This window comes from Canis lupus, chromosome 6, assembly GCF_011100685.1.
Source record: "Canis lupus familiaris isolate Mischka breed German Shepherd chromosome 6, alternate assembly UU_Cfam_GSD_1.0, whole genome shotgun sequence".
Taxonomy (NCBI): domain Eukaryota; kingdom Metazoa; phylum Chordata; class Mammalia; order Carnivora; family Canidae; genus Canis; species Canis lupus.
Window position 1 is genome coordinate 11,040,898 of NC_049227.1, and position 27,013 is coordinate 11,067,910.

General features: G+C 41.0%; 1 protein-coding gene and 1 pseudogene across 3 annotated transcripts in view; both read left to right on the top strand.

Annotated features, from left to right (window-relative positions):
- The first annotated feature begins 1,683 nt into the window (after nucleotides 1-1,683).
- LOC119872126 lies at nucleotides 1,684-2,077 on the top strand (annotated as a pseudogene).
- Nucleotides 2,078-10,141: 8,064 nt separating this feature from the next.
- Nucleotides 10,142-27,013, top strand: part of BAIAP2L1 (BAR/IMD domain containing adaptor protein 2 like 1) — an 87,110-nt gene continuing 70,238 nt past the window's right edge. The window contains exon 1 of one of the 3 annotated variants that reach the window (XM_038539454.1): nucleotides 10,142-10,424. In XM_038539454.1, coding sequence (XP_038395382.1) covers nucleotides 10,374-10,424 — 51 coding nt within the window. In that variant the 5' untranslated portion in view covers nucleotides 10,142-10,373. Of the gene's footprint in view, nucleotides 10,425-22,904; nucleotides 22,927-27,013 lie in introns of those variants that run through there. The other 2 variants (XM_038539455.1, XM_038539456.1) reach the window with 2 other exon arrangements.

The following is a 27,013-nucleotide window of genomic DNA, read 5'->3' on the forward strand; positions in this document are numbered from 1 at the left end:
CATGGAAAAGAATATTCCATTACATTCCACCCTCTCGGCACCCCCTGCTGTTCACATTGGGGCATTGCTCAGCAATCCAGTTTTCCTTCTGGCTTTGCTGTGGTGACAGCGGCAACAAGGAAGGGCATGAGAATTGTCTATCTGGCTCAATAGATTTCTGTAAAAGCACTTCAGAGTGTCTTTCTCTAAGTCTTTCCTCCCGAAAAAAAAAAAAAAAATTCCAACTCAAGGTAAAATTGTTCCAGAACTTATTGCGCTTTTCTATCAAGATAAAATATTGGGCACACGGTGCAAGAATTTAAGTCTCACAAAGAGGAAATTTGCAGACGTGGTCGATGTTTGGCATTTGCTAAATACAGAAAACAAAGCTGCCCAGGAAGAGAAAGTCTGGAACTTTCTCTGCTGACATTTTTCCCGTGGATAAATAAAAGACAAGGCAAATGAAGACAGGCCAGGCAGATCTACTTCCACAAATGCAGCCATCTTCCCCATGAAGCCAAATCACTAGGGTTTTCAGGACAACAGACAAATGTCTCTCCCTTTCTGCCCCTGGAATAGTAAAGAATGTTCAGGTTATCTTGTTGTCTGGCAAATAGCCTCTCCTCACAGAAGCCAATTCTGAACCTAGAGAATAAGACTTCAGAATAAGTACTGTAGACAGAAGTTTAAAAAAAAAATCAGAGAATTTTAGAACTGAGAGTAACTTGACCAACCACTCTATTTCGGAGGTGAATAAACGGAGACCAAGAAGTGGAAAATGCTTTGCCCGGTCCTACACACTGATAGAGGCAAGCTGGAATGTGATCCTCAGCCTCCTCACCCTGTACTTATCACTCCATAAGCAGTTTCAGATGGAGGCTACAAAAGCCCTTTTTCATGCTTCTGGCACACTGTACAACCCAGAATTCCTCCAATTATAAATACTCAAAATTACATATAAAATGTAACAAAAATATTTTAACACACAGCTGAGTTTGGGGAGAGAAAGAAAAAAAAAAAAAAAAAAAGGAAACACCAGATGCCAAAAACACAAAGGAAAGCAAAACAAGCCCCCAGGACAGATGACATGGCAGCCGTTCGGGGTATGGCTGTGAATGCTGGCACTGGAGGTGGGCCCAAATGGTCAGAGGTTTCAAATGTTTTAAGTTCCACTTGTAGAACGACTTGTGACCTGTACAAGATGGAAAGTAGACACCAAGATCCATTCACACTGGTGGGAGCCTCAGGAGGCTGCATGCCAGTAAGAGGGGCATTGGAAAGTGCTTTTTAGGTAGGGAGAGGACAGAGGAATTTGGCTTCATTGGGATGTGTAGTAAAAAAAAAAAATACTATCTTAAGAGAAATTAGCCCACCAAGCCTGTGTGACATGCTTGGCAGGTGCAGAGCCTGAATTTTATATGTTCCCTTAGTAATTTTTTTTTTTTTTGAAGTGGGCTCCATACTAGGCATGGAACCTGGACTCAGAGCCCTGAGATCAAGACCTGAGCTGAGATCAAGAGTCAGATGCTTAACCAACTGAGCCACCCATGTGCCCCACCTTGGTAATCATCTTGGAGTGCCTGGAAGGAACAAATGCAAAGCTTTTCTGGAGGAACACTTTATAACCCAGTCCACATGAGATTTTTATAGACAAAGTAGATCCCCACTAAAGATGACCTCATAATAATTACCAGACCCACTAAAATGAGCTACATTCACACCAAAACCATGAAGAAGTCAGCCCAGGTCATCATTGAGAAGTACTACACATGCCTGACAGTAACTCCCACACCAACAAGCATGTGTGCGAGGAGATTGCTGTTAACCCCAGCAAGAAGCTCCACAGCAATATAGCAAGCTGTGTCACACAGCGGATTGAGAGAGGCCTGAATGTATCCCCATCAATGTGCAGTAGGAGAAGAGAGAAAGGAGAGAGAACTATGTTGCTGAGGTTTCTGTCCTGGATCAAGAAATCATTGAAGTTGATCCTGACACTAAAGAAATGTTGAAATTCTTGGACTTTGGGAGTTTGTCTAACGTGCAGGTCACTCAGCCTATAGTTGGGATGAATTCCAAAACACTGCATGGAGCCACTTGAATCTTTCTGCTGTGCTATCTTTAATAAACTTTAGATGACAACAACAAATTCCCAAGACAGATAAGAAAATGTTGTGATTTGCCATAACAGAGAATCAGCTAACACAACCATGGCTAAATGAAAGGCTAAGTAGCCAAACCAGACAAAATAAAACCAAACAGAAACTACAGAACGATCTGGGAGAGACTATAAAATAATATTGTAAATGATTACAGTGGTTACATAATAGAAACCATAAGGAAATAACATCCAAAAGAGAAACGTAAAGATCCTATAAAAAGAGATTAGATTAGCAATTTTAAAACTTCCCACAAAACAAAGTTCAGACCTAGTTGGACTCTCAGGCAAATGCTACTAAACATTCAAAGAAAAATAAATACCAATTCTTCATAAACTCTTCCAAAAAAAAATAGAAGATGAAGGAACACTTCCCAATTCCTTCTATAGACTCAGTTATTACCCAATTATCAAAACCATTCAAAGACATCACAAGAAAACAATATAGCAATGTTCCTTATGATATAGATGTGAGAGCCATCAACAAGATACTAGGAAACTGAATCCACCAATAATAAAAAGGGTTATAGACCATGACTAAGTGGAATTTATCCCAGGAATGCAAGGCTAATTCAAAACACAAAAGTTCAATCATTATAATATGCTAAATCAACAGAACAAAGGAGAAAAAAATCCAAGAACATCTCAATAGACATAGAAAAAGCATTGACAAAATCTGACACTTTCATGATAACGACACTTGACAAACCAGGAATAGAAGGGAATTTCCTCAATCTGATAACAAGGTTTGAGATAAATATACAAAAATCAATTATATTTCTGCACACTCTCAATGAACAATTGGAAAATGAAAATAAGAACACAGTTCAATTTACAATAGCATTAAAAAAAACTTAGGAATAAATTTAACAAAAGAAGTGTAGTGGTGCCTGGGTGGCTCAGTTGGTTAAGCATCTGACTCTTGATATTTGGCTCAGGTCATAATTTAGGGTCATGAGATGGAGCCCTGAGTTGGGCTCTGTGCTCACTGTGGAGTCTGCTTGAGAGTCTCTCCCTTGGCCCTCCCCCTACTTGCTTTCTCTCTCTCTCTCTCATAAATAAATAAAAAAATAAACAAATAAATAATTATTTTTTTAAAGGAAGTGTAAAACTTATACTTTGAAAACTACAAAACATTGTTTAAAAAAATGAAAGACCTAGATAAGTGGGAGGACATTCCATGTTCATGGATTAGAAGATTTAACATTGTTAAGATAGTAATACTTCCCAAATTGATCTACAGATTCCATAAAACCCTTACCAAAATACCAGATGCTTTTCCTGCATAAACTAACAAGCAAATCCTAAAATTGGTATGGAAATACAAGGCACCCAGAATAGCCAAAAACAATCTTGAAAAAGTCAAAGGACTTACACATTCAAATTTCAAAACTTACTACAAAACTACAGAAATCAAGGCAGTAAGCAATTCAGTGGTAGGACAGACATACAGATCAATTGAATAGAATTAAAAGTCCAGAGATAAACCCTGACATTTATGGTTAATTGATTTTTGACGAGGGCGCCAAGACCATTCAAATGAGGGAAAGAATCATTTTTTCAGCAAATGGCACTGGGGCAACTGGATATTCACAAGCTGAAGGATGAGGTTGGAACCTTTTCTTACACTATACCCCAAAATTAACTCAAAATTAAATGCATATATATATATGCTAAAACTATAGAACTCTTAGATGAACACATGGTAAATCTTTATGATCTTGGGTTAGGAAATGGTTTCTTAGACATGACATCAAAATCACAAGCAACAACAGAAAAAAATAGGTAAATAAGATGTAAAATTAAATTTTTGTGTGTGTTTTAAAGGACAACGCACAGAATGGAATCATATATGTAATAAGAGATTTACACCCAGAATATATGAAAAACACTGACAACTCAATAATCAGAAGATAACATAACACAATTTTAAAATGGACCAAGGATCTGAATAGACATTCTCCAGAGATGATATGCAATAAGTGCCTGAAAAGTTGCAGAAGTGGCATGTGGGTGACTCGGTTAAGCATCCAACTCTGGTTTCAGCTCAGATTGGTATCTCATAGGTTGTGGGAATGAGTCCCAAGTTGGACTCTGAGCTCAGCAGGTAGTTTACTTGGGGATTCCCTCCCTCTGCCCCTCTCTCCGCTCACATGCACTTTGTATCTTTCTCTTTCTGATAAATAAATCTTTAAAAAAATACAAAAAGAAAAGATGCTCAACATGATTAGCCATTAGAGAATGCAAATCTAAACTGCAAGCTACCAATTCATACCCAGTATGATGGCTATAATAATTAAAAAAAAAAAAACAGACAAAACAAATGTTGCCAAACGTGGGAAAATTTGAACCCTCATACACTGCTGATAGAAATGTAAAATGATGCAGCCACTTTGAAAAAAAGCACTTGGCAGTTCTCAAAAATGTTCAGCATAGAATAACCCAACAAATCTACTCTTAGATATGTACCTAAGAAGCACCAAAACTTATAAATGTTCATAGCTGTATTATTCACAAAAGCCAAAAAGTAGAAACAATCCAAATGTCCATCAATAGCTGAATGGATAAATAAAAGTGGTATACAATGGAATATTATTCAGCAATTAAAAGGAATTAAGGACTGATACATACTACAACATGGATGAGCCTTGAAAACACTATCTAGATGGAAGAAACTAATCACAAAAGACTACATATTATATGATTGCATTTGTATGACATGTCAGAGTAGGCAAATCTACAGAGACCAGAAAGTAGATTTAGTGGTTGCATAGCACTAGGAGAGAGGGTTGAAGGAAAATAGGGAGTAACTGCTAACGGGGACAGGATTTCTGTTAGGGATGATGAAAATGTTCTAAAATTGATTGTACAACTTTATGAATGACCTAAGGACCATTAAATTGTACACTTTAAGTAGAAACATTGTATGGAATGTGAATTGTATCTCAATAAATCTATTTTTTAAACAGTGATAGTTAAAAGAGAACTAAATTATAGAAATAAAAAAATTAAAATTTAAAACTCAGTGAACAGATTAATTACATAGGAATTTGACACAGCCAAGGAAATAATGAATGATTCAGAGGATAATTCTGAAGAAATTATCCAGAACACAGCAAAGAAAGATAAAGATGTGAAAAACATAAAAGAGAAATATGATTTCTATACCCAGATAAACTAGAAGTCAGTAGTGAGAACCCTTTCAAATCTCCAGCTCTGATTTCATTACAAGTTTAAGTGTTCTTTGACAGGAGAGACAACAACTATTAAAGTGATGCAGAATAACATAGAAAATAACAAAATAACATTTCACAGTACATTTCACAGTAACCGAACCACAGAGAAGATAGATGAAGATTTGAGCTTTCTTCAACAAAATTGAGCAAAGTTGAAAAAAATTGAACAAAGTTGAAAAGCAGAAGTGGCTCAAAATACCACTGAAGTGACAAAATTGGTTTTCACGTGTGCCTTCTGGAACCTATTGAATGCTTCATAGTAATAGAGCACTTACAGTATATGAATACATTTTGCATTTAATTCTTATTCACAGGACTTTTACTAGACATTAATATGCCAGTATACAGGCATCATTTGGTGTTTTTATCAATAGATGAGTATTTACACTTTTTTAAGAAAAATATTCTATTTATTTATTCATGAGAGACACAGAGAGAGAGGCAGAGAGATAGAGGGAGAAACAGGCTCTTGTGAGGAGCCCAGTGTGAGACTAGATCCCAGGACCTGGGATCACAATCCCAGCCAAAGGCAGATGCTCAACAATTGAGCCACCCAGGTGGCCCAGTATTTACCCTTTTTTGAGTGCTAACATTCTCAGAGTATTCATACAGCAGTGACAGGGAGTCTACTCTGCAATGCTCTGTCCATTGTAGAAAGTTCAGGACTTTTTCTCAAAATCCATTTATGCCGATGCTTTGCTACCCTTTGATATTTGTTGAATTGATTGTAACATTTGTATATTCTTGTCAAGGACTTCAGAGCCCCCACCCTGTTCTGCAGTCTAGTTTACTGTTCTTTGAAAGCTGGAAAAGCAAACCCCTGATGTAGTTGCTTTTTGTGAAGTGAAGAGCATCTTGGCTGCCTCATAAATGTATCTCCTTAACAGTTCTTGAGCACCTACTACATGCCAGGCACTGAATCAGCTGCAGTGCCCCAGACAGGAGTCACACCTGTCCTGGTGACATTTGCATTCTAATGGGAGAAAGGAGTGGAAAGAGTCTACAGATGGAGAAATGAACAAGGGAAAGATTACCTAGTCTATTCATTTCCCCTTGCTACAGAAACAAAATCCTATGCATTTAGTGGCTTAAGACAACATGTATTTCTTCTTTTACAGTTCTGGGGCAGAAGTCTGAAATGCGTCTTACAGGGCTAAAATCAAAGTGTCCTCAGGTGCAGTTCTTTCTGGAGGCTCTGAGGCGAGGATCTGTGCACTTGCCTTTCCAGCTCCTGGTGGTTTCTTGTATTCCTCGGCTTGTAGCCTCTTCCTCCATTTTCAAAATACATCACTACAGGCTCTGTGTCTGTCATCACACCTTCTCTGACTTCTCCTATGTCCCTTTCATATGCACCTTTGTGATTACATCCAGTCAATCCAAATAATCCAAGATCATCCCCTCCTCCCAAAACCTTTGATCACATTTGCAGAGTCTCTGTGCCATAAGTTAACACTCATAGTTCCAAGGGTTGGACGTCTTTGGGGAACCGTTTACCAACCTACCATAGCAAGCGATAAGCACTACTAGAATGAAAATAGCATGCATGGCAGAGAGGGCCTAAAATAACACCTTCAGGTTGAGTGATGAAGGAAAGGCCTCTTTGAGGCGGTGTCTAGGCTAAAATCCAAGTCACGGGAAAAATGCTGGGGGGCGGGGTGAGCACACTCTAGGCTCAGGGAATAGCCAGAGCACCCGTTAATTCTGAGAGCCCCTCACTGAGCTGCGCAATTGAGTTCAGAAGGTAAAACCCCAAAACGAGAGTCAATTTGGACTGTGGCTTTGAAAGTCTTACTGAGATTACCATCTGCAATTGCTTCTTACAAGTCTTGTTCTCATAAACAGGATTTTTTATTTTTTAAAATATTTTATTTATTTATTTATTAATGAGAGACACAGAGAGGCAGAGACATAGGCAGAGGGAGAAGCAGACTCCCTGTGGGGATCCTGACACAGGACTCGATCCCAGGACTCTGGGATCACAACCCGAGCTAAAGGCAGACACTCAACCACTGAGCCACCCAGGTGCCCAGGATTTTTGATTATTTACATTCAAGCAGGAGTTAAAAGTGGAAGCCTTGGGTGCCTGTGCCTGGATGCAGCACTTTCTTACCTGGGGGAAAACTGCTGAGCAAAGGGGCCGCTCCTCATCTTCTCCTGCTTCTCACCTCATTCCTTTCATAGATTTCACTTTCCTTGCTCTGAGTCTCATGGAGTCAAGTTTAATTTCAAGTTTGCATGAAACCAGCAAATGTGCTTGAAGAGCCTAATGCAAATTGCCTCTTGAGAGGTCTCCCACCTTTTTTCTAAAAAATAAATTTATTGGGGATCCCTGGGTGGCTCAGCGGTTTGGCGCCTGCCATTGGCTCAGAGCGCGATCCTGGAGTCCCGGGATCGAGTCCCGCGTCGGGCTCCCGGCATGGAGCCTGCTTCTGCCTGTGTCTCTGCCTCTCTCTCTCTCTCTGTCTATCATGAACAAATAAATAAATAAATTTTTAAAAAAATAAAATAAAAATAAAAAGTAAATTTATGAAATTTATGTATGTATTTATATAGAGCATGAGCAGAGGGAGGAGCAGAGGGAGAAAGAGAATCCCAAGCAGACTCTGCACTGAGCACAGAGTCCATCACAGGGCTCAATCCCACAATCCTGAGATCATGACCCAAGCCAAAATCAAGAGTAGGATGTTTAGCTGACTGAGACCCCAGGCATCCCTCCCACCTTTTTACATCTACAGCAAGTTTGACTGTCTCAACTACAGCTTCCATTGCGGTCCTCCTTAAATTATACTTCTTACACAGTATTAAAGGCTTGGGTCAAGGCCAATTCACTTTGCACTCCTACACTGTCCCCCCACCCCCCAGCAGAATGTCTGGCACAGAGCAGATAATCAATATTCACTTGTTCTTTTGTGCAACAGACACCTACTAGGCATCTATAGGCCAACTCCTGAGCTGGGAGCTGAACAGCCCTAGTCTTAATATCCATAATATCCATCCAGACTAAGAACTGACCATTCTGAAAGACTTTCTAAAGGACCAGGATGATCCTAACCAGGAAATTATTTCCATAAAGGAAAGTTAAATAAGACTGAGTATCTGTTTGCCAATTTGCATACAGTTATGAACCTGGTCCTTTGGTCAAATTTCAACCTTGGCAATCAAATCAGGCCATCTGAAATACTTGCTACTTTTATGATGGCTTGTAAATCTCTCTTTTCTGACTCTGAACTACACCGCTGAGCTGTGGGGTGTTAAAGGTTAAGCCTCTGCTGTCTTTCTAGCTCCTGGGTTGACTGACTTTTGCAGCAGAGAGTGAAATGACCCCGTTCATCAGAAGGCACAGAGGTTAGTGCTAAGACAAAAGGTGAACTGCAAAGTTAAGACACGGATTTTCAAGCTTAAATGAAAACCAGCAGACATACTTGGAGAGCCTAATACATATTGGTGGTAATTATAAGGTCATGAGTTCATCTCAATATGGCAAATGAAACCTACCTGGCAAATCTTAGGAGTCAAATGCTAGAAATCTGTTAAGGAAAGAGGCAGCTGCTTCCACTGCCTGCAACCTAGGGCTGATGTGTTGTTTCCCCCAATATCCAAGAATATATCATCTTTTAATTCCCAAGCATGATGTTTTATAACTTGCAAAACCTGATAACATTGTCCCAGAGTCCAAGGGGTTATTTCTAAGTCCAGCTGCATCTCTTTCTCCTAGTTCTCATCCCCACCACACACTGCCTCCTTTGTGTACATTTCCAATTGCACTTTATCACAAGAGCGGGTTAGAAGCCTCATATCCTGACAGTTCATAAAATATGCAATTGCACCCAAATGAAAAAATTCAAAAACCAGAAGACCTCCTTGTTGGGAGGATGTCTCAGATATCAAGCCGTGGTTCCTGCTGGGAGAAGCCTGTTCTTCTGGATCCTCGGGGTTTGGGCTGGGGCTGGGGCGCCGACGGATTAGGGAGCCTCAGGACCCACGCACCTGCTCACACTGAGCGCCCCAAGGAAGAGTTACCTCCACAACAGGTCAGCTCATCACGGTTTCTTAAATCTAGTAAGGATCTCGTGAAGAGCACAGCTGTACTGCACTGAGTTAAAGCTCACTCTTAATGCAAAGTTTAAAAACGCCCTGCAGTTTCTGCAACCAGATCTCGGCATTTATTAAGTTTCTAATACATCGGGAGCCTCCAAAACTACAGGTGGCAGCCCTTTCCTCCGTCTCTGAGAGCCCATGCCCTGGTATCTCTCCGATCTTTGGCGTCAGCGAGTGAGGTGCTCAGGACGAGGGTCAAGCAGGGAAATTGATACAACCGGGAGAAGTGGCTCCCTCTTCTCGCAGCCCCCAAAAGACAGCACTGAGGGGCACCCGGGGAAAACATGGGTCTCGGGGCCTCACCGCTCCCCGTGCGGGCTCTGTCCAAGAAGAACAGCATCGCGAGGTACCGACGCCTCGCGGGACCCGAGGCCGAGGCGCTGCGTCACCGGAGCTCTCTGACCGCCGCAAAAGGGCGAGGGGTGGCCGCCCCGCTTCGGGCGCCTCAGGTGGGGACGCCCCGCCCATTCGGCCGCGCTCGCCTCCGCCCCGCCCACCCCGGCTCGCTGCCCCGCCCACCCCGGCTCGGCCCGCCTTCTCCCCGCCCGCCCCGGCTTGTCGGCCGCGCCCACCCCGCGCTCCTCAGGTGGGGCCGCCCCGCCCACCCCGGCCCCGCCCGCCCGGCGCGCCTCAGGTGGGGCCGCTCCGCCCGCCGCGCTCGCCCAGCCGCGTCAGGCCGCTTCTCCTCAGTTCCTCACGGGCGGCGGCGGCGGCGGCGGCGCCGCTACAAGTTTTGACATTTTGGCGGCGGAGGAGCGCGGCGGCACTTCGGCGCCGACGGCTGTGGCAGTAGCCGACCCTCGAGGGCCCTTCAGCCGCGCCCCGGCGCTCCCGCCTCCCAGGCTTCGGGCGGCCACGAGGCCCGGCCGCGTCCTCCCGCGTTGGCTCGCCGGGCGGCTGCAGCCATGTCGCGGGGGCCTGAGGAGGTGAACCGGCTCACGGAGAGCACCTACCGGGTAAGCGAGCTCAGCACGGCCGGGGGTGCGGGGAGGCCGGGGCCCATGGAAGTCGGGGGGCTCGGGGAGGCCCGGGCCGGCTCGCGGTCGTCGCCGGGGGGGAGGCAGGGACGAGGGGGGACTTCCCGCGGGAACACCCTCCCCGCCCCCTTCCCGGCGCTGGAGACGCCCTCCTGCACTCACCGCGCCGCGGGACGGGTAGAGGGGCGGGGGACGGCGGAGGCGGGAGGGGTCTGCCCGGTGCCTGGGGGCCGCGGCCCGCTGCCCCGCTGCCCCGCTTCCCCTCCGGGTGCGAGTCGCGCCGGCGCGGCCGCCGCGGCCCGAGCTGCCCGGGACGCGAGAGCAGCGTCGGGGTCCGGCGGCGGGGTTCTGGCCGCGCCGGGGGCGCCTCTGGGGGGCGCCGCGGGCTCCCGCCGTCCGCTCCCGCCGCGACCTGACGAGATCCACCTAACCTTCAGGAACGCCTTGACGGTCACTCTTCTGAACTTGCGTTCCTCGCGGAAGAGCGTTTTTTCCCCAGAAACAGACACAGATTTAGGATTAGTGGCCAGCGAAGTACTTGTAAATGAATTCCAGTTGAAATAAGATACGTGTTTAATCATCTGCAAAACGACTTTGGTTTTAATTCGGCGTCGGCTCGTCGAACACAACTTCTCCAAATTGCAGCCATTTTTAATGCCCGCAGTGTGGTCACTTTTATAGATTTTATTTTTAAGCCCTCGTGCAAGGTCTGCGTGAATTCCTGAAATCAGAGAGGTTTATTGCCTGTTGTAGGATAAGAATAAGGAAAAGCTTGAAAGTACACGCGTAATCTATCCTTTGAGTTCAAAATATTGATTCCCTTCATCGGAAATCAGGCACAAATAGGCAACGTGAATTATACTTCTTGGATAGATATGGTATCCATAGTTGACACAGCATTTTTGGTCTCTAAGTGACTGTATTGTCTTAATAGAGGGCAATTTTTAGAATTCCCAGAAATTGGAATGTTAGGATTTTACATCTGTATTGAGTTTGTTAATATTTTAAATGATTTCTGAAGATGGTTGGGGTTGACAGTGTGTAAATAAAACATTTTTAGACTTGGGGGAATTGGAGCTACTCTGATAACTGTCAGTTAAGGAAAGTATGCAGTTGAGGAACGCAGATCATTGCAGATTTCAGGCAGTCTAAATATCCAGTGGGGCACAAAACCACGTGAACACCAAAGTTGCCTCCAAGAAGACAGGCGCATCTATCTTTGAATCTAGGATGATAGATCAATTTGAGACAAGCAATCAGATGCTCTGAAGTAACTTTTGCTCCCCCCCCCCTTCCCACTTCTTCCTTTCACTTTTAACAATGACTCAGTGGAGGGGCTGTACCCAAGTGATTTGTAGTGCCACAAGTGCCAACCCCAAAGAACTGGGGCAGGATGCAAAACGTATGGATTTCACAGTTTGAGTTATACATATTTATAGACAACAGGCAGTGTAGGTCATTTTTATGGTTTGAGAAGTTATACACTGAACATTAGAGACCAGTTACTGCTCTCCATTCCCAGGTGTCTTAAAACATATTAAAAGCTCACAAATGTGGGACACCTGGGTGGCTCAGTGGTTGAGCATCTGCCTTTGGCTCAGGGCGTGATCTCGGAACCCGGATGGAGTCCCACGTTGGGCTCCCTGTGGGGAGCCTGCTTCTCCCTCTGCCTACCTCTCTTCCTCCCTCTCTGTGTCTCTCATGAATCAAAATTTTTTTTAAAAAAATCTTTAAAAGCTCACAAATGTTTATTGATAAAGTTTAATCACCATTTTTTCATTCACGTTTTGGGAACATGTTTTTTTATGTTGAGTGACGATAAAAGAATTTACAGCTCCAGACAGCAAGTATATATATATAGTCTACGAAGTGAATACTGCTGGCTCATGTTTTGGCTATGATGGAAATGCATAGTGAAATTTTACATTTGCAGATCTGATTGAAATCCTGAAATCCTTCACCACCACCTCATTGAGTTCTTCCCCACCCCACCCCCCTGACAACCAAAGCTAAAAACAATTTAAGCTTAATGTTGTAAACTCACAGTGTGATGAGTCTAGTTATTTAATTAAATTAATTCATTTTATTTTTAGAGAGGGAGGGAGGAGGATGGAGGGGAAAAGGGAAAGAGAATCTTAAGCAGCTTCCATGTCTAGCACGCAGCCTGGATGCCAGGGCTCAATCTCAGGACCCTGAGTTCATGACCTGAGCAGAAATCAAGAGTTGGATGCTTAACTGACTGAATCTAATTTTTTTTTTTAAGCGATTTCCTTTATGTTACCTAACAGTCTACAGTGTTTTGCTAATAGAAATATAAGCAGGTGTGTTGACAAAAGCACCTGCAAATGAGATTTAATGACTTGCTAGTATGGATTTTAGATTTTTTTTTTTTTAATACTCAAATTTCTCCAACTTTGAAATAAAGGAATAAATTCTTTGGGGAAAAGTAGGGGATTATAAAGTGTAATTCTCTGTATGCAGTATCAAATATCTTTCAGTATTTATTTACACATTTGCTGAGTTTTCTAAAATGTGTACTTAGACAAATGACTACTAGAGACCCATACTGAATCCCAGGAGGATGTGTGTTTTATGGCTTCATAAACAAATGGTATGATAATAAGCCCCAAAATGTCAAGTAATGTTACTGTTGCTAATTAGAGTTCAGCCAAAGATTCCTCCCCATATCCACATAGTATGCCCATAATTTGCCCTCAATGCTTACTTGTGATTTTGCATGGTTTTCTGATGAGTACATGCTTTAGTGGTATGAGGAAGAAGTAAAGTTCAAAAAAACCTTTAATTAAGAGTAACCACAACCTTCCTAGAACTTACAACTGCTAAAGTCTTAGGAAGTTGAGGACAGATGAGTATGAGGTCATCTATACCTATTTTACTTTTGCTAAGCAGCTGCGAAGAGGAAAAATGTCACTTAAAAAGGAGGGAGAAAAGGGCACATAAGTCTTTGTTTATTTTTTTTTATTTTTTATTTTTTTTAAAGATTTTATTTATTTATTCATGATAGTCACAGAGAGAGAGAGGCAGAGACACAGGCAGAGGGAGAAGCAGGCTCCATGCACCGGGAGCCCGATGTGGGATTCGATCCTGGGTCTCCAGGATCGCGCCCTGGGCCAAAGGCAGGCGCCAAACCGCTGCGCCACCCAGGGATCCCAAGTCTTTGTTTAAATGTCATCTTCTCAGAGAGGTCTGCTCAAACAACTCTTCAAAATTGTAGACAACACCATCCATCTCCCAGTCCCACCCAACTTTACCTTTCCTGTGTAGTGCTTAGGACATTTTACATGAACATTCATTTATCTCTCATCCCTCTCCAACTAGAATATTAGCTCCCAAAGGAAAAGAGCTTGGCTTTGTTATATTCTGAACAGTTACTGGGCATGTAGTAGGTGTGCGGGTTTGTTGATTATGTGAACATTTATTTGATTTATTTAGTAAATACCTAGGCTATTACTTGATACTTTACATAGAGCATTTGTTTCATTCTAGTTATACATCAACCCTGGAGGTGGATGTGGATTTTGTTACTTTTGAGAAACTGAGGCCCAAAAGTCTAGGAGGGACCAGTATCCACATGCTTTTTACCCTGCCAGCTTCCATCCCTCTCCTTTTTGAAAAGTAGTTTAGTCTCTAGTGAGCAACAAATTCACAAATCAAATGCCTTTTCATAATTTGGTGATCTAAGATGTCAGGATTTTCTGCCATTTTGTCCACCATCTTTGTTTTGAACAAAAATTTGTTTAATAAAAAAATGAGGTACTTTTGTTCTTTAATCGGGTCAAGCAAGCATCTCAGCATGTATACTGGGTTTTGTTTTTTTAATGGTTCTTTATTTTCTGGACTTGGATTTAATTGGAGATGTGGAAGTGAAAGTCCCTACCTAGTTGTCTTCCAGTGTGGACTGTGGTATACAGGTCCAGCTTGTGAAGGTTTCAGTTGTCTTGTGTGTTTATTGCAATAGCTGTATACACTATTTGATCGCTTCATCTGTTCCCAGAACACTACTTTCTTCAGGTATGCTGAAGATAAAATGGGATTTGCAAAGGCCCAGACATTGCTCTTGGCTCCATGATGACCATAAAAGGGGACAGTAAGAATCAGGTGCCAGTAGCAGCAGCAGAAAGAGTTGCCAGGTATCAAATATTAAACTAAACAGCCCCGTATTGTAGCTTTTTGTCTGGTAAAATGAAAATAGAAAGACAAACAATGGTTGTCTTTTTCTGTCATACATTTTTTCCTGATTGGAAAGAGGTTTTAGAACTATGATAACATTATTACTATGTAGACAGAGCAATGTCCTTTATTATGAAGCTTGGGAGGCTGGGAACACTTGGCCAGGTGATACCATTTATAAGTTTCAGGTTGCTTTTGAGTTTACATTTGTTACATTATTCCAGTAATGAGCATTAATTCTTGCCTGGCACTTCCGTTATAATGAGCCACAGGCAGACCTGCAGGGGAAACCTAATGTGCATGGAATTCCAACAAATTGGATTTTTGTTTTTCATCAGCATTCCACACAGCTATTTATTCTGTAGTTCAAAAGTAAAAATTATTATAAAAGCTACAGAAACATTAACTTATCTGTTGACATTTGCAAGTAAATTTTATTTCTTAAACATTTTATTGAATTATACATTTTGAAAGGTGTGCTTTGGTGTATATAGCTCACAAAATCCTCTCTAACTAAAAAAAACAAAAACAAAAACAACCCAAAAACCCAAAATCATCTCTAACTGAACACATGTGTATAACCAACATCCAGATCAAGATACAAACCATGACCAAGCCCTCCTGAAGTCCCTTTTATGCCCCCTTCCAGTCACTGTGCTTCCTCCAGGATAACTACTCTCTTTAACGTCCAACAGCACTGATTAGTTTGGCCCATGTCATCTGACGTCTTTCACCCAATGTGTTTGTAAGATATACCCCTGTTGGAGTAATTGTAGTTCATTCTTATTACTGTGTAGTGTTGTACTAGGCAAATATATCACCATTTATCTATTCTCGTGAGAGGCTTTCAGATTGTTTTCAGACTACTCCAGGATATTGTGAATAGTGCTGCTATGAACGTTCTAGTACATGCCTGATGGGCATAGGCCCTCATTTTTCATGGGTATATGCATACATGGGAGTGGAATTGTTGGGTTATAAAGTATTTGAGTATTTAGCAGTTTTCCAAAATAGTTGTACCAGAGTTCCAATAGCTCATTCTTGGCAACAGCTGATAATTTCTTTCCTTTTACTTTCAGTGTGAATATTCACAAAAATTTTGGAAATTTTCTAGTATCAGAAAAATACAGTTTGAGTGTATGCAAATAAGATTTTAAAATTCAAAACAAAACTGCCCCAGGTTTGCTGGTTGGATGCCTGCAGTGCAATCTGCTGAAGGCTGACTCCCTAAGGGGTACTTCCGGTCAGAAAGTAGAACCTAGAACCTAGGGAATGTGGGTCTGAGAGAGGCCATTCAGCTGTGGTATTCAGTAAAGTAAAACAAATTTAAGTTTAGTAGGCTCTAAAACTATTGTAGTTGAACACATCAAAAGGTTTTATTGCATAAGGGGTTTTCAAGGCATAGAAGAGCCATGTTTTAACAAATGAATGCTGGGGCAGGGGTGCAGAGTTACAGTTAATTGAATTTTCTTGTTCATTTGAGTATTAAAGCACCTTTCCCTTTCTTTCTGCTTGACTTCTCTTGAAAATGTACTTACTTTACTATTATGGGCTTAATAGACTAGTTTTTTAAAAAGAATTTCAGTGAGTTACAGTTAAGAGGCTTCAAGACTAATAGTACTTTCTGAAGGAAATGACCATTTTAATTTGGGTCTTTTCCCCCACTTACATTGTACATGCTGGAGAACAAATCCCCCAAATCCTGCTTCTCAGCATTTCCCACATTCATATTATATGTTTTTTTTTAATTTTTATTTATTTATGATAGTCACAGAGAGAGAGAGAGAGAGAGAGGCAGAGACACAGGCAGAGGGAGAAGCAGGCTCCATGCACGGGGAGCCCGACATGGGATTCGATCTCGGGTATCTAGGATCGCGCCCTGAGCCAAAGGCAGGCGCCAAACCGCTGCGCCACCCAGGGATCCCCATATTATATGTTTTTTATGTGTGTGTTGGTTTTAATCTCTGAGGCTTTTTAAACTGTATTTTTCTGATACTAGAAAATTATTCACAAAAATTGTGGAATTCACACTGAAAGTAAGTCATCTGGATCTCACAATCCAGAGAGAACAATATTAACTCTTACTGTCACACTTTGTGATAGTTTTTAGTCCATCTGTCTGTGTCAGTCAGTAATCTGTGCCTCATCAGCTTGCTGACTCCACAGTATTCCGTTCTTTATCAACAATTTATTGATCCAGTCCCCTTTTACCGGACATAAGATCGCTGCCAGCACTTTGCTATTAAAGCACTGTACCAAACATCATTGTAAGTAAAGCTTTGCATAAATCCGGGATGTTTTCTTTAAGCTCAATGCCCAGAAGGGAGTTGTGGGTCAAAGGGTAGGTGCAATTTAAAGCATATTTGCTACACATTGCAAAATGCCCTCTGGAAAACATGCCCCAAATTATACTTAATCTGATTCTGTGAGAATGTACCTTTCTTGAACCCCAACCAATTAAGTAGGTCTTTCAAAGCCACTTCCTTTTTTATAACCTATACAGGGTTTTTTGTTCTTGTTTTTTTAGTAAAACATGTATAGCTATAATGTATAATAGCATGTGAACATTGACCAGGATGATACCTGAGATTCCACATCTTCTGCTATTGAGTATAACTTCCCCCATAAACTTTGTACTTAGAGATGTGTACAGAATAATTATAGCTCTGTGGTTCTTGAGGCCTGTGTATTTTCTTATTTTCCTCAGCCTTGATTTTATACTTCAGACCTTGAGTCTGTCTTTCTGGTTTATTATTATTTTAGAGACTGTGTTCTGGTTTTAATAGCTGCCTCACATCCTTATGGATACAGGTGAGATTTATGTAAATGAGATAAAAAGTTGCTGGTTCCTTTCTCATTCAAAAATAAATGAAAAATATTACCAGGAGGTGTTTCCAATCCAAGGAACAAAACAAATGAGCACTTCTCAGAGATCTGATTGCTCCCAGCCTTTTAGAGCTACCTGTGCTTTAAGGAGAGCAGCCTAGGGGTAAAGATGCCCTCAGGTTTATTGCTTAAACTATTTATATGGTGCTTTGGAGGTTTAAAAGTCCCTAAACAAGAGCAATTTCTTCACTAAAAATACCCAAGTATAGCAGAGGTTAAACTATAGGGCAGGGGGAAGGAGACTTACTTGTCACTTTTATTCTGCCTTCTAGAGTGTTTACATTTTCTTTTGTAAGTGGATTACTTTTATAATTTTAAGCTTTTAAAAAAGAAATTGATGTACCATTTTAATGGGTAAGAAGTTTTGAAAACTAAGCTAAAATGTGCCATTTTCTGACCTTTCAAAGATAAACCTAAAGTCTCACTGTTTTTCTCTTAATTACTGCTTATTGGAGTACATCTTTAACATTTACTAACCTGAGACTGAATGCAGCAGAAGAGAATGCAACAAAACCGAGAACCCTGAAATTCCAGTTCTTATAGCTATCTTTTAAGAGTCTTTTTCTGATGTTATAAGCAGCTGATCCTTTTAGATGCAACCGTATACTTGAAAGGTATAAAAGCAGTAATAACAAGGACAAGAAAAGGTACAAAAGTAGTAATAACTTGTCAGAGGTAAGTAAGGATAAAAGTTCAGATGATTAGAACACATAAACATGTCTAGAATAATAAACATGGAAAAGGTTGGAGTTGGGGGTCAGAACAGATCTCAGATGATGTATCTGGCTACCAGCCACTCTAAGTGCTTCTCTTTGGCCTTGAGGCTGGAGCAGCCCCATCCTGAGTTAGGAGAAGGGAAGCCTCTGCCTGTGTGGAGGGAGACTGCAGGAGACAACCCTGGTCATCTTCGTATTCTTATCAGGTACATACAGATGCATGAGACCTAAGCTCACTGACCAATCTGTTACTGGGCACAGAAACTCAAATGGTAAAGGAAAACCGGGAAAATCACAATGATAATTCCTTTTACTTAAGTGCTTTTATATGTATATATGTCATCTATGTATATATAAATATATATAAAAAGATAAATATATATATGTTAAAATTAAGCTCTATGCCTACATGGGGCCTGAACTCATAACTCTGAAATCAAGAGTCACACACTCTACCAACTGAGAGTCAGCTGGTGCCCCTATCTGTGTGGGTTTGTTTGTTTTAATAAAACTTGAATGGTTTTAATTGATCAAATGGTATATTTTGTCATGGGCTTCATCTTAACGCTCAGAGCAGCTTGGTGCAGGACATCAACATTTCTAAATGTATAAACATGTAAACACATTTAAAATATGCAAAACGTTCTTACAGGACACTCAGTCCAATTGTTAAACTCTTTGAGAAGACTGCTTATGCAGCTAACCAGTCCATTCTTTTGTCTTATCCCAGATTTTTGTATGTACTTAAAGTCATATTCCTCCATTTGACCTTGTGCTTCAATTTTCTCATCTGTACTTAAAGATAGTAGTATCTACCTCTGGTTATTGTGAAGATTGAACACTATAATACATGAAAGCTCTTAGTGTGTTAATTGTTAGCAGAAGCATGTGTTTACTGGAGTGTAGCCACCATAAGAGCATTGATTTTCATCTATTTTGCTTACTGCTTATCCCCAGTATCTAGTAGACTGACTGCCATAGAGGCAGCGCTGAGTAAATATTTGATAAAAGAATAGTGTTGATATTATTGGTACACATTTTTCTGTCAATGAGCTATACACTTCTTGAGGGTTTTTTTTTTTTTTTGAATCCCTCAATTCTGTGCACAGAACTCAGAAAAATTTGTTGAATACGGAAGATCTATGTTTATCACACAGTTGTAGCTAAAATCCTCACCTTGGTGGCCAGGGGGACTGAGCTAGCACTGGTAGTAATAGCTATGATGTTCTGAGCACCTGTTACAGATGTGCCAGTTTTCCTATGTACCACATTTGTGCCAAGCACTATGATCACCACTAGGAACCACACTGGAGAAGAAAACAGTCTGTGCTTTTCTAGAGTTTATGTCTTAGGACAAAAATGCCAAAGTTTTCATCTGTCCAGCATTTCCCTTCCACCTTGGCTTGCCCAATATTGTGTTATGTTTCCTTGCTTCTTCCCCACCCTCTCTCCCAGGGATCCAGTCTTTATCAATTTAGTTCTTTGGACTTTATTTTATTGGAAGAAAGGGAGAAAATAAATGCATGTGCAGGTTAAGTTCAAGAGGAGTTTTTAAGGCAGGTTGTAAGAAGTCTTTGGAAAGTTGGGTATAAATAAGAGAATTAGATGAGAAACAAAAAAAAAAGTTTTGATTCCTCTCACTGGTATCTGAGAACTACATGTAATGAACTGAAAGTATTTTTAAATTATGTTTTTGAACAGTATTTTTCAGATTGCAAGGGCTGCAGGCTTAAGATTTATTTTAAGCAAGCACCCCGGTGAGTTGGGGGAGGGGCAGAGGGAAGGAATCCCAAGCGGACTCCTCATTGAGCAGCATTGAGCACAGAGCATCGTGCTGGGTTCAATCCCTCAACTCAGACCATGACCTGAGCTGAAATCAAGAGTCAGATTCTGGACACTTCACTGAGCCACACAGGTGTCCCAGGGCTGCAATTTTAATGCAGAACAGAATAACCCATCTTACAGGGCCTGGGTGAGGGAAGTTCAACTAGAATTATTTGAGATATGATGTAAGAATAGCATTTGGAACTAAAAAGAGAATGTTATTTGCTGTATGAAATCATCAGTACTTTGATCTAGTAAAGTTCCTGTTGCATACTTAAGGGCTTTCTAAACAAATGCAACTCAGCACTTGAGAATGCTTTCCTGTAAATTCGTTGCTTGCTTTTTATTCCATGACACACCTTTTAAAAACAATAAGTAGGCAGGTAAGAACGCTCAACCAAATAGTCTAGTGTGCTCTATAGCCTTCAAAGTATATATCTGTTGACAGCTATTTTAAACCCAGTAACTTGGGCAGCCCGGGTGGCTCAGTGGTTTAGCGCTGCCTTCCGCCCAGGGCCTGATCCTGGAGACCTGGGATCAAGTCCCACGTCGGGCTCCCTGCATGGAGCCTGCTTCTCCCTCTGCCTGTGTCTCTGCCTCTCTTTTTCTCTCTGTGTATCTCATAAATAAATAAATATCTTTAAAAAAATTTTTAAAAGACAGTAACTTAATCATTGCTGTTTCCTTAATAGATACTAATTTGTGATAAAATTATGTATTTCTGATATATAATATTAAAGATATTTGCATTTATTTTTAACATGTCAATCTGAATTGCCTTTTTTTAAAATACCTGTCTCCCTATTTTTTTAAAGATTTTATTTTTTGACAGAGAGGAAAGCACGTGGGTGTGCACACAAGCAGGGGGAGTGGCAGGCAGAGGAAGAGGGAGAAGCAGACTTTCCATGGAGCAGGGGGCCTGATGCAGGATTCTGTCCCAGGACTCTGAGCTATCTTATACCTGAGCTATAAAGGCAGATGCTTAACCAACCGAGCTACCCAGGCGCCCCCTGTTTCCCTGTTAGACTATGCATTTACAAGAGCTAGAATACTTTCCTCATTCATCTTTGTGTTCTGTATGTCCAGCATAGGACAGGGTTCACTTCATTGTAGGTATATAAAAAAGATTGAACACATACATATATAGTAGTTTCAAAGGCCCAAACATGAGAAGACTTTATAGTTAGTGGAATGAAACCTAAATACATGTTGTATAAACTTGCCATACTACCCTTCTTACTCCCCACCCATAGGAGATACTAGAAGAGAGGCCCATTTTCAGATTCTGATTGAGAGTTATGTAATTGTCATCTTGGTACTGTAGCTATGGGGGGAATTATGTTTCCATTCTTAAAAATGGGAACCTGCACCTCTGTGAACCAAGCAGAAAAAAGAAAACTGATGTCTTCATAATTGGAATTTCAAGAAGTGATTTTTTTTCTTCATTCTCCCAGGTATTACTCCCTCTGAAGTGCAAGGTCCAGAAGTTACTTCAATTCTGGGGTAGGGTCCCCAAATACTTTGTCCCATTAAGGCCAGGGTGGGCCAGACATAGTTATAGTGTCTGATAGCTTGCTAATTGCTAAGGTTAGGAACGCCTGTTTTCAGCCCCAAAAGGTAGCTTCACCCTGCCATGAAAATCTATAACTTAGTCGTGTTCTATATAGCACCTGGACATTAGACCCAGTATAAAAGTGTGCATTTAAACTATAAGGGAAAGTGGTTTCAAGTCCAGGATCGAGTCCCACATCGGGCTCCCTGCATGGAGCCTGCTTCTCTCTCTGCCTGTGTCTCTGCCTCTCTCTTTGTGTCTCTTATGAATCAATCAATAAAATCTTAAAATCTACAGACAAATGTAAAACTTTTGTCTAGTATTTAAAGTAGAATGATACTTTGTACTATTGAACAGGATTCAGGCCATGACTTTTTCTTCCAGTTGCTTTATCAAGGATGGTCATGAACTCAGATTGTGACATGTTTCTCCCTCCCCAATCAAAACAAAACAATTGAGTACCTAGATTCTTATACTAATTTACTGAGTGGGATAGCTCTGGGACTGAATTCTCTTGATTGGTTTGATAATTTCATCCAAAAGGCTTGAACAGTTACAAGAACATACTTCTTTTCTCCTGCCAGTATGGGATCTTTTTAAGCATCTTAACTGCTTTTATTTTTTTTTTTAAGATTTTATTTATTTATTCATGAGAATACACACAGCGCAGAGAGTCAGAGACACAGAAGGAGAAGCAGGCTCCATGCAGGGAACCTGATGTGGGACTCCATCCCAGGTCTCCAGGATCATGCCCTGGGCTGAAGGCGGTGCTAAACCACTGAGCCACTGGGGCCACCCTCTTAACTGCTTTTGCGTCTACAATTCTTGCTGCCTAAATGAGGAGAGAATAGAGAAAGTGGAGTTTGTGAAAGAAGTCTTTCTTTGAACAGTGAAATAAAAGGTCATGGAAATGTTATTGCTTCTGGTAATGTATCTTAAGAGGTAGCAATACATAATTTTCTGGATGATTACACTGGGTCTCATCACTCAGTTGGTTCTTAAGGAGCTCATGATCTAATAGGTGCTCTCAGAACCTTTGGAGAACATTCTTCCAAGAGAAGCTAAGCCCAAAGAGATGGCCCTGTGCTTTGCTGATCACTGGCCCAGCAGCTTCTCTTGCTCAGGTCATGTTGCAAGGGATGGAGCCATGTAACCCTGAGGGTGTCGTGGCTTCATTTCTGGCATGCCTTTTGCACTCTGAAGAACCACTTTTGCAGAAATAATTACTTATGGAACACCAGAGGGGCTCAGTCAGTTAAGCATCTGCCTTCGGGTCAGGTCATAATCTCATGGTCTGGGATCCTGGTCATCGGTGAGTCTGCTGTTCCCTCTGCCTACCCCCCTCCACCCACCCCCCCAGCTTGTGTGTGTGTGTGTGTGAGTGTGTGCACGCACACACACAGTCTCTCAAATCTAAAAAACAAACAAAAAAACTTATAAACCAAAGCCTGGATGTGAGGGGGAGAGTGGAAAGGAAGAATGTAGGCAAAACAATGTCTAAGTCATAGAAACTTTTATGGAGAATTTTATCTGTGAGCTAAAGATTTCCAATGAAATTACCCTTACTGAAGGACACAGAAAGGAATTTTTTTTTTTTTTTTTGCCTGGAGAGACATTTGCCAAACTCCTTCCCCAATGATAGCTGGAAAGACAGCTGCTAATCCAGCAGGAGATTTGCCTCAAAATAGCTGGGTTATCTTTTTCTACTAATGGATCTAATTGATTTTCACTCTAGGAGGAGAAGTTCCTGCTAACAGGTACATGGGCATAAATGATTGCAGACCAGTAGGAGTTTTCTGTATGGTCTTGGACCAGCGTTCACAAAGTACAGTGGATGGCCTGCATCTCTGGCTCTTTGTGGGCAGGCTAGTTAGAACGAACCAAGGAATGAACAAAGACACATAGCTTTGTGACATTCCATAGCATTAAGGATTTAAAGCCTGAGCCTTTAGCAGCCTGGAACGTTAAGGAGAGTCAAGGGTTTTTGTTACTGCTATTTTCCTTTAAAAAACAAAAACAAAAACAAAAGGCTTAATTGAAGTGTAATTCATTAAAAATCACTCACTATAAGTGTACAATTCAGTGGGGTGTTGTGGTTTTTTTTTTTTTTTTTTTTAAGTAAAAGGAACAGAATTGTACAACCATCGCCACAATCCAATTTTATAACATTTTCATCATGCTATAAAGGTCCTTTGTGACCATGGCTGTCATTCTTCATTCTCATCCCAAGTCCCAGGCAACCTCTAATGTATTTTTGGTCTCTATAGATTTGTCTTACTAGGTATTTCATATAAATTGAATCATATAATATGTGGTCTTGTGTGACTTACCTTCTTTCAGCATGATGTTCATCCATGTTGTATGTATTGGTACATTATTACTTTTTATGGCTGAATAATCCATTTATGGGTGTACCGTGTTTGTTCATCTGTTCGCCAGTTGGTGAACATTTCCAGAGAGGGAGAAGCAGACTCCACACTGAGTGCCAGGCCTGACATGGGGCCTGATCCCAGGACCCTGAGATCATGACCTGAGCCCAAAGAGCCAGTTGCTTAACTGACTAAGCCACCCAGGTGCCCCTAACAAGATACTTTTTTGAGGGCCACGTTACTGTCTAATACTTAAAAAGTAATTTAAAAGCCAACTTGGAGAAACATAGAGTTGGGAAGGCAAAATTCACAAGGAAAACCCTGGCATTTTCAGATTTTGTAAGCTTGTTAGGACTTAGTAGGTATAGAGCAGAGCCTTACTACTTTTGTGACCCTCAGTTGGAGCTGTTACTTTGAGCTAATGAAGTTACAAGCAGTGTATTACCTCATGCCTGATTTTCATGGCTAATTGGCCCGCTGGGTCATTGTGTCTGTTGCATTATGTTCAGATGAGCTGAGGGCACACCGTGCAGCTTGATTCATCCATGAGCACATACATCTCTTCTGTAACAACAACAATAATCAAAAACTGCTGCTGAGTACATTTTGGGCATTGGTGGTCCAGGCACTGTTCTTGATGCCACAGGTCCTTGGCCTTATTTTATATGCAATTCCTGTTAAGGAAACACTAAACAGATTGGTTGTATCCTGTGGGGTAGTGAACAGCCTTTTGAAGGAAGAGAAGCAAGGAACAGAGTTAGGGGGTGATGGTGGGAGGTTAGAGGTCCTACTAGACATGGTAGGAGCCAAGTGGAGGAAAGTGTCTCAGAGGTTTGGAGCTAAAGACTGGTGGCTGGGTGTCCAGGAGGAGAGCCTTCAGGCGGAAGGAGAGCAAGTACAAAATCCCTGTTGTGGGAATGGGTTTGGTCTGTTCCGAGAACAGCCCAGAGGCCACTGTGCCTGGAGCACGGTGATTTGAGGCAGAGGAGGGAGTGGCCAGAGCCCAAACCTGCTTGATTATGGGAAATACACAGGCTTTGCGTGCCCTACCCTACTGTTAAAAGGATAACACTCTGATAACGTTAATCTGTGAGAGTTGAGGCTAAAACCATGATAATGTATGAGTAAACTACCTTTCCTTGTTTCTTTTCTATCAGATATTTTCAGTCATGTATACTTTTTTGATGCTGACAGGGGAAGCAGTTAAGGTTCTTTATAAAAGGTACTATTTTTCACTCATAGGAAAAAAAGTGTGACAGCTGGTTATGGGAGCACACGTTACTACAGCTTCTTTCTCCAGGGTGTTTGGTGGTATCTAACAAAATTGAAAAATTTGTCACATACCCTATGTCCTAGCAATTATTTTTCTAGGTAATTTCTTTGTACCTGTGTGTACAAGGAGATGTGTATAGTCCCTTGCCACATACTTTATATTAGCCAAAACTTATAAGCCATCTAAATGCCAATCAGGAAGTAAAGAAATTAGCCTAATTGATTGTGAGAGCTAGGAAGTCTGAAATCTGTAGGACAGGCTAGAAGCGTACACTGCAGGGCTTAAGCAGAATGGAGTCTTCCTCAGGGAAACCGTAGTTTTATTTAAAGGCTTTTCCGCTGATTTAAATGAAGTCTACCCAGATTATTGAGGATAATACTTAAACTGATTATAGATGTTAACCACATGTATAGAATTTCTTCAGAGCAACACCCACATTAGTATCTAATTGACTGACTGGGTACCTGGCATGCAGACACCTAAAGCTAGCTACCACAGTGGGAAGTTACAGAAGTAAAATAGGAATAGACCAGTCAATAGATAATGAGGTGGACAGCTCTTGGGAACATAATACTGAATAAAAAAATATAAGAGTGAAATGTATTATGATACCATTTATTAAAATGCACGAAGCAAAAGTATAGGTCATTTATAACTAAATATATGTACGTATAAAAGTAGAAAATGAACAGCATTCTTAATTGATAGTTCTCTGGGGAGACTTGGCCATGGTGGTTAAAGCATCCTGTGGTTTGGTAATATTGTTCTGCAATGTTTTAATTCCTTCACACTGAAGGAAATCAATATGGTAGTGTTAACCATTATACCTGTGAGGACACAGGTAGTTGAGGAATCTTTTTCTTTTCTTTTTAAGGGAAAGAAGAAGGTCACATATTTGTTTGCCTGAGTAGAATTGGTCAATATTTTACTGCTATTAGAAGATGTTCATAAAAAGTCAAGAGTAATATTACAAGAAATCCTCTAAAAAGAAAATAAGCATAGAGCCTGAAAAATAGCACTACATAAACATCAAAGTGTATCCCAAATGGAAAAAAAGGAATAAAATGTTCTCAACTGAATAAAAACACCTTCAATTTCCTTTGTACCCCACACTTTTTTTTAGAGGTTTATATATTCACGGTCTCTCTTGTCCTGATGTGATGCTTCAAGGTAGAATAGCCAGTATCACTTATTTTCATGTTACAGACAGGAAGTGAAGTATCTGGAAACATCTGTGGAAATGGGACTGTTCATCCATTTGAAGAGTTGACTAATATTTTAGAGTTTTTGTCTTGCAAAATTAATTACTACGATTGATTCGGTGTGCACTAAATGTCAAGTGCTTGGAAAAGCACATCAGTCTTCTATAAATAGTACTTATTATCTCACTGAATCTTCATACCCCACATGAGGTCCAAATGATCATTATTTACATTTTATAGAGGAGGAGATTGAGGCTTAGTGAGGTGGTGATTTAATTTGCCCAAGTTGTTTTCAGAGTTTTTTTATCCCGTGTTCCCCAGACCCATTGCTACTGGGATGGCAGGTAACAAATGATAGATAATACAAATTGATATATTCTGCAAGTTGATAGCTAGTAGCGTAGATAGATAATACAAACTGAAGGGAAACCAAAATACTATTTACATTTGGCTGATAAGCATTTTGTGTTTTATAAATTTGAATCTTGTGTATTTTTGCTGTAACTTAATGCTTCAAACAAAACATCTCTGTTGTCTTATTTTCCTTTACTTGGT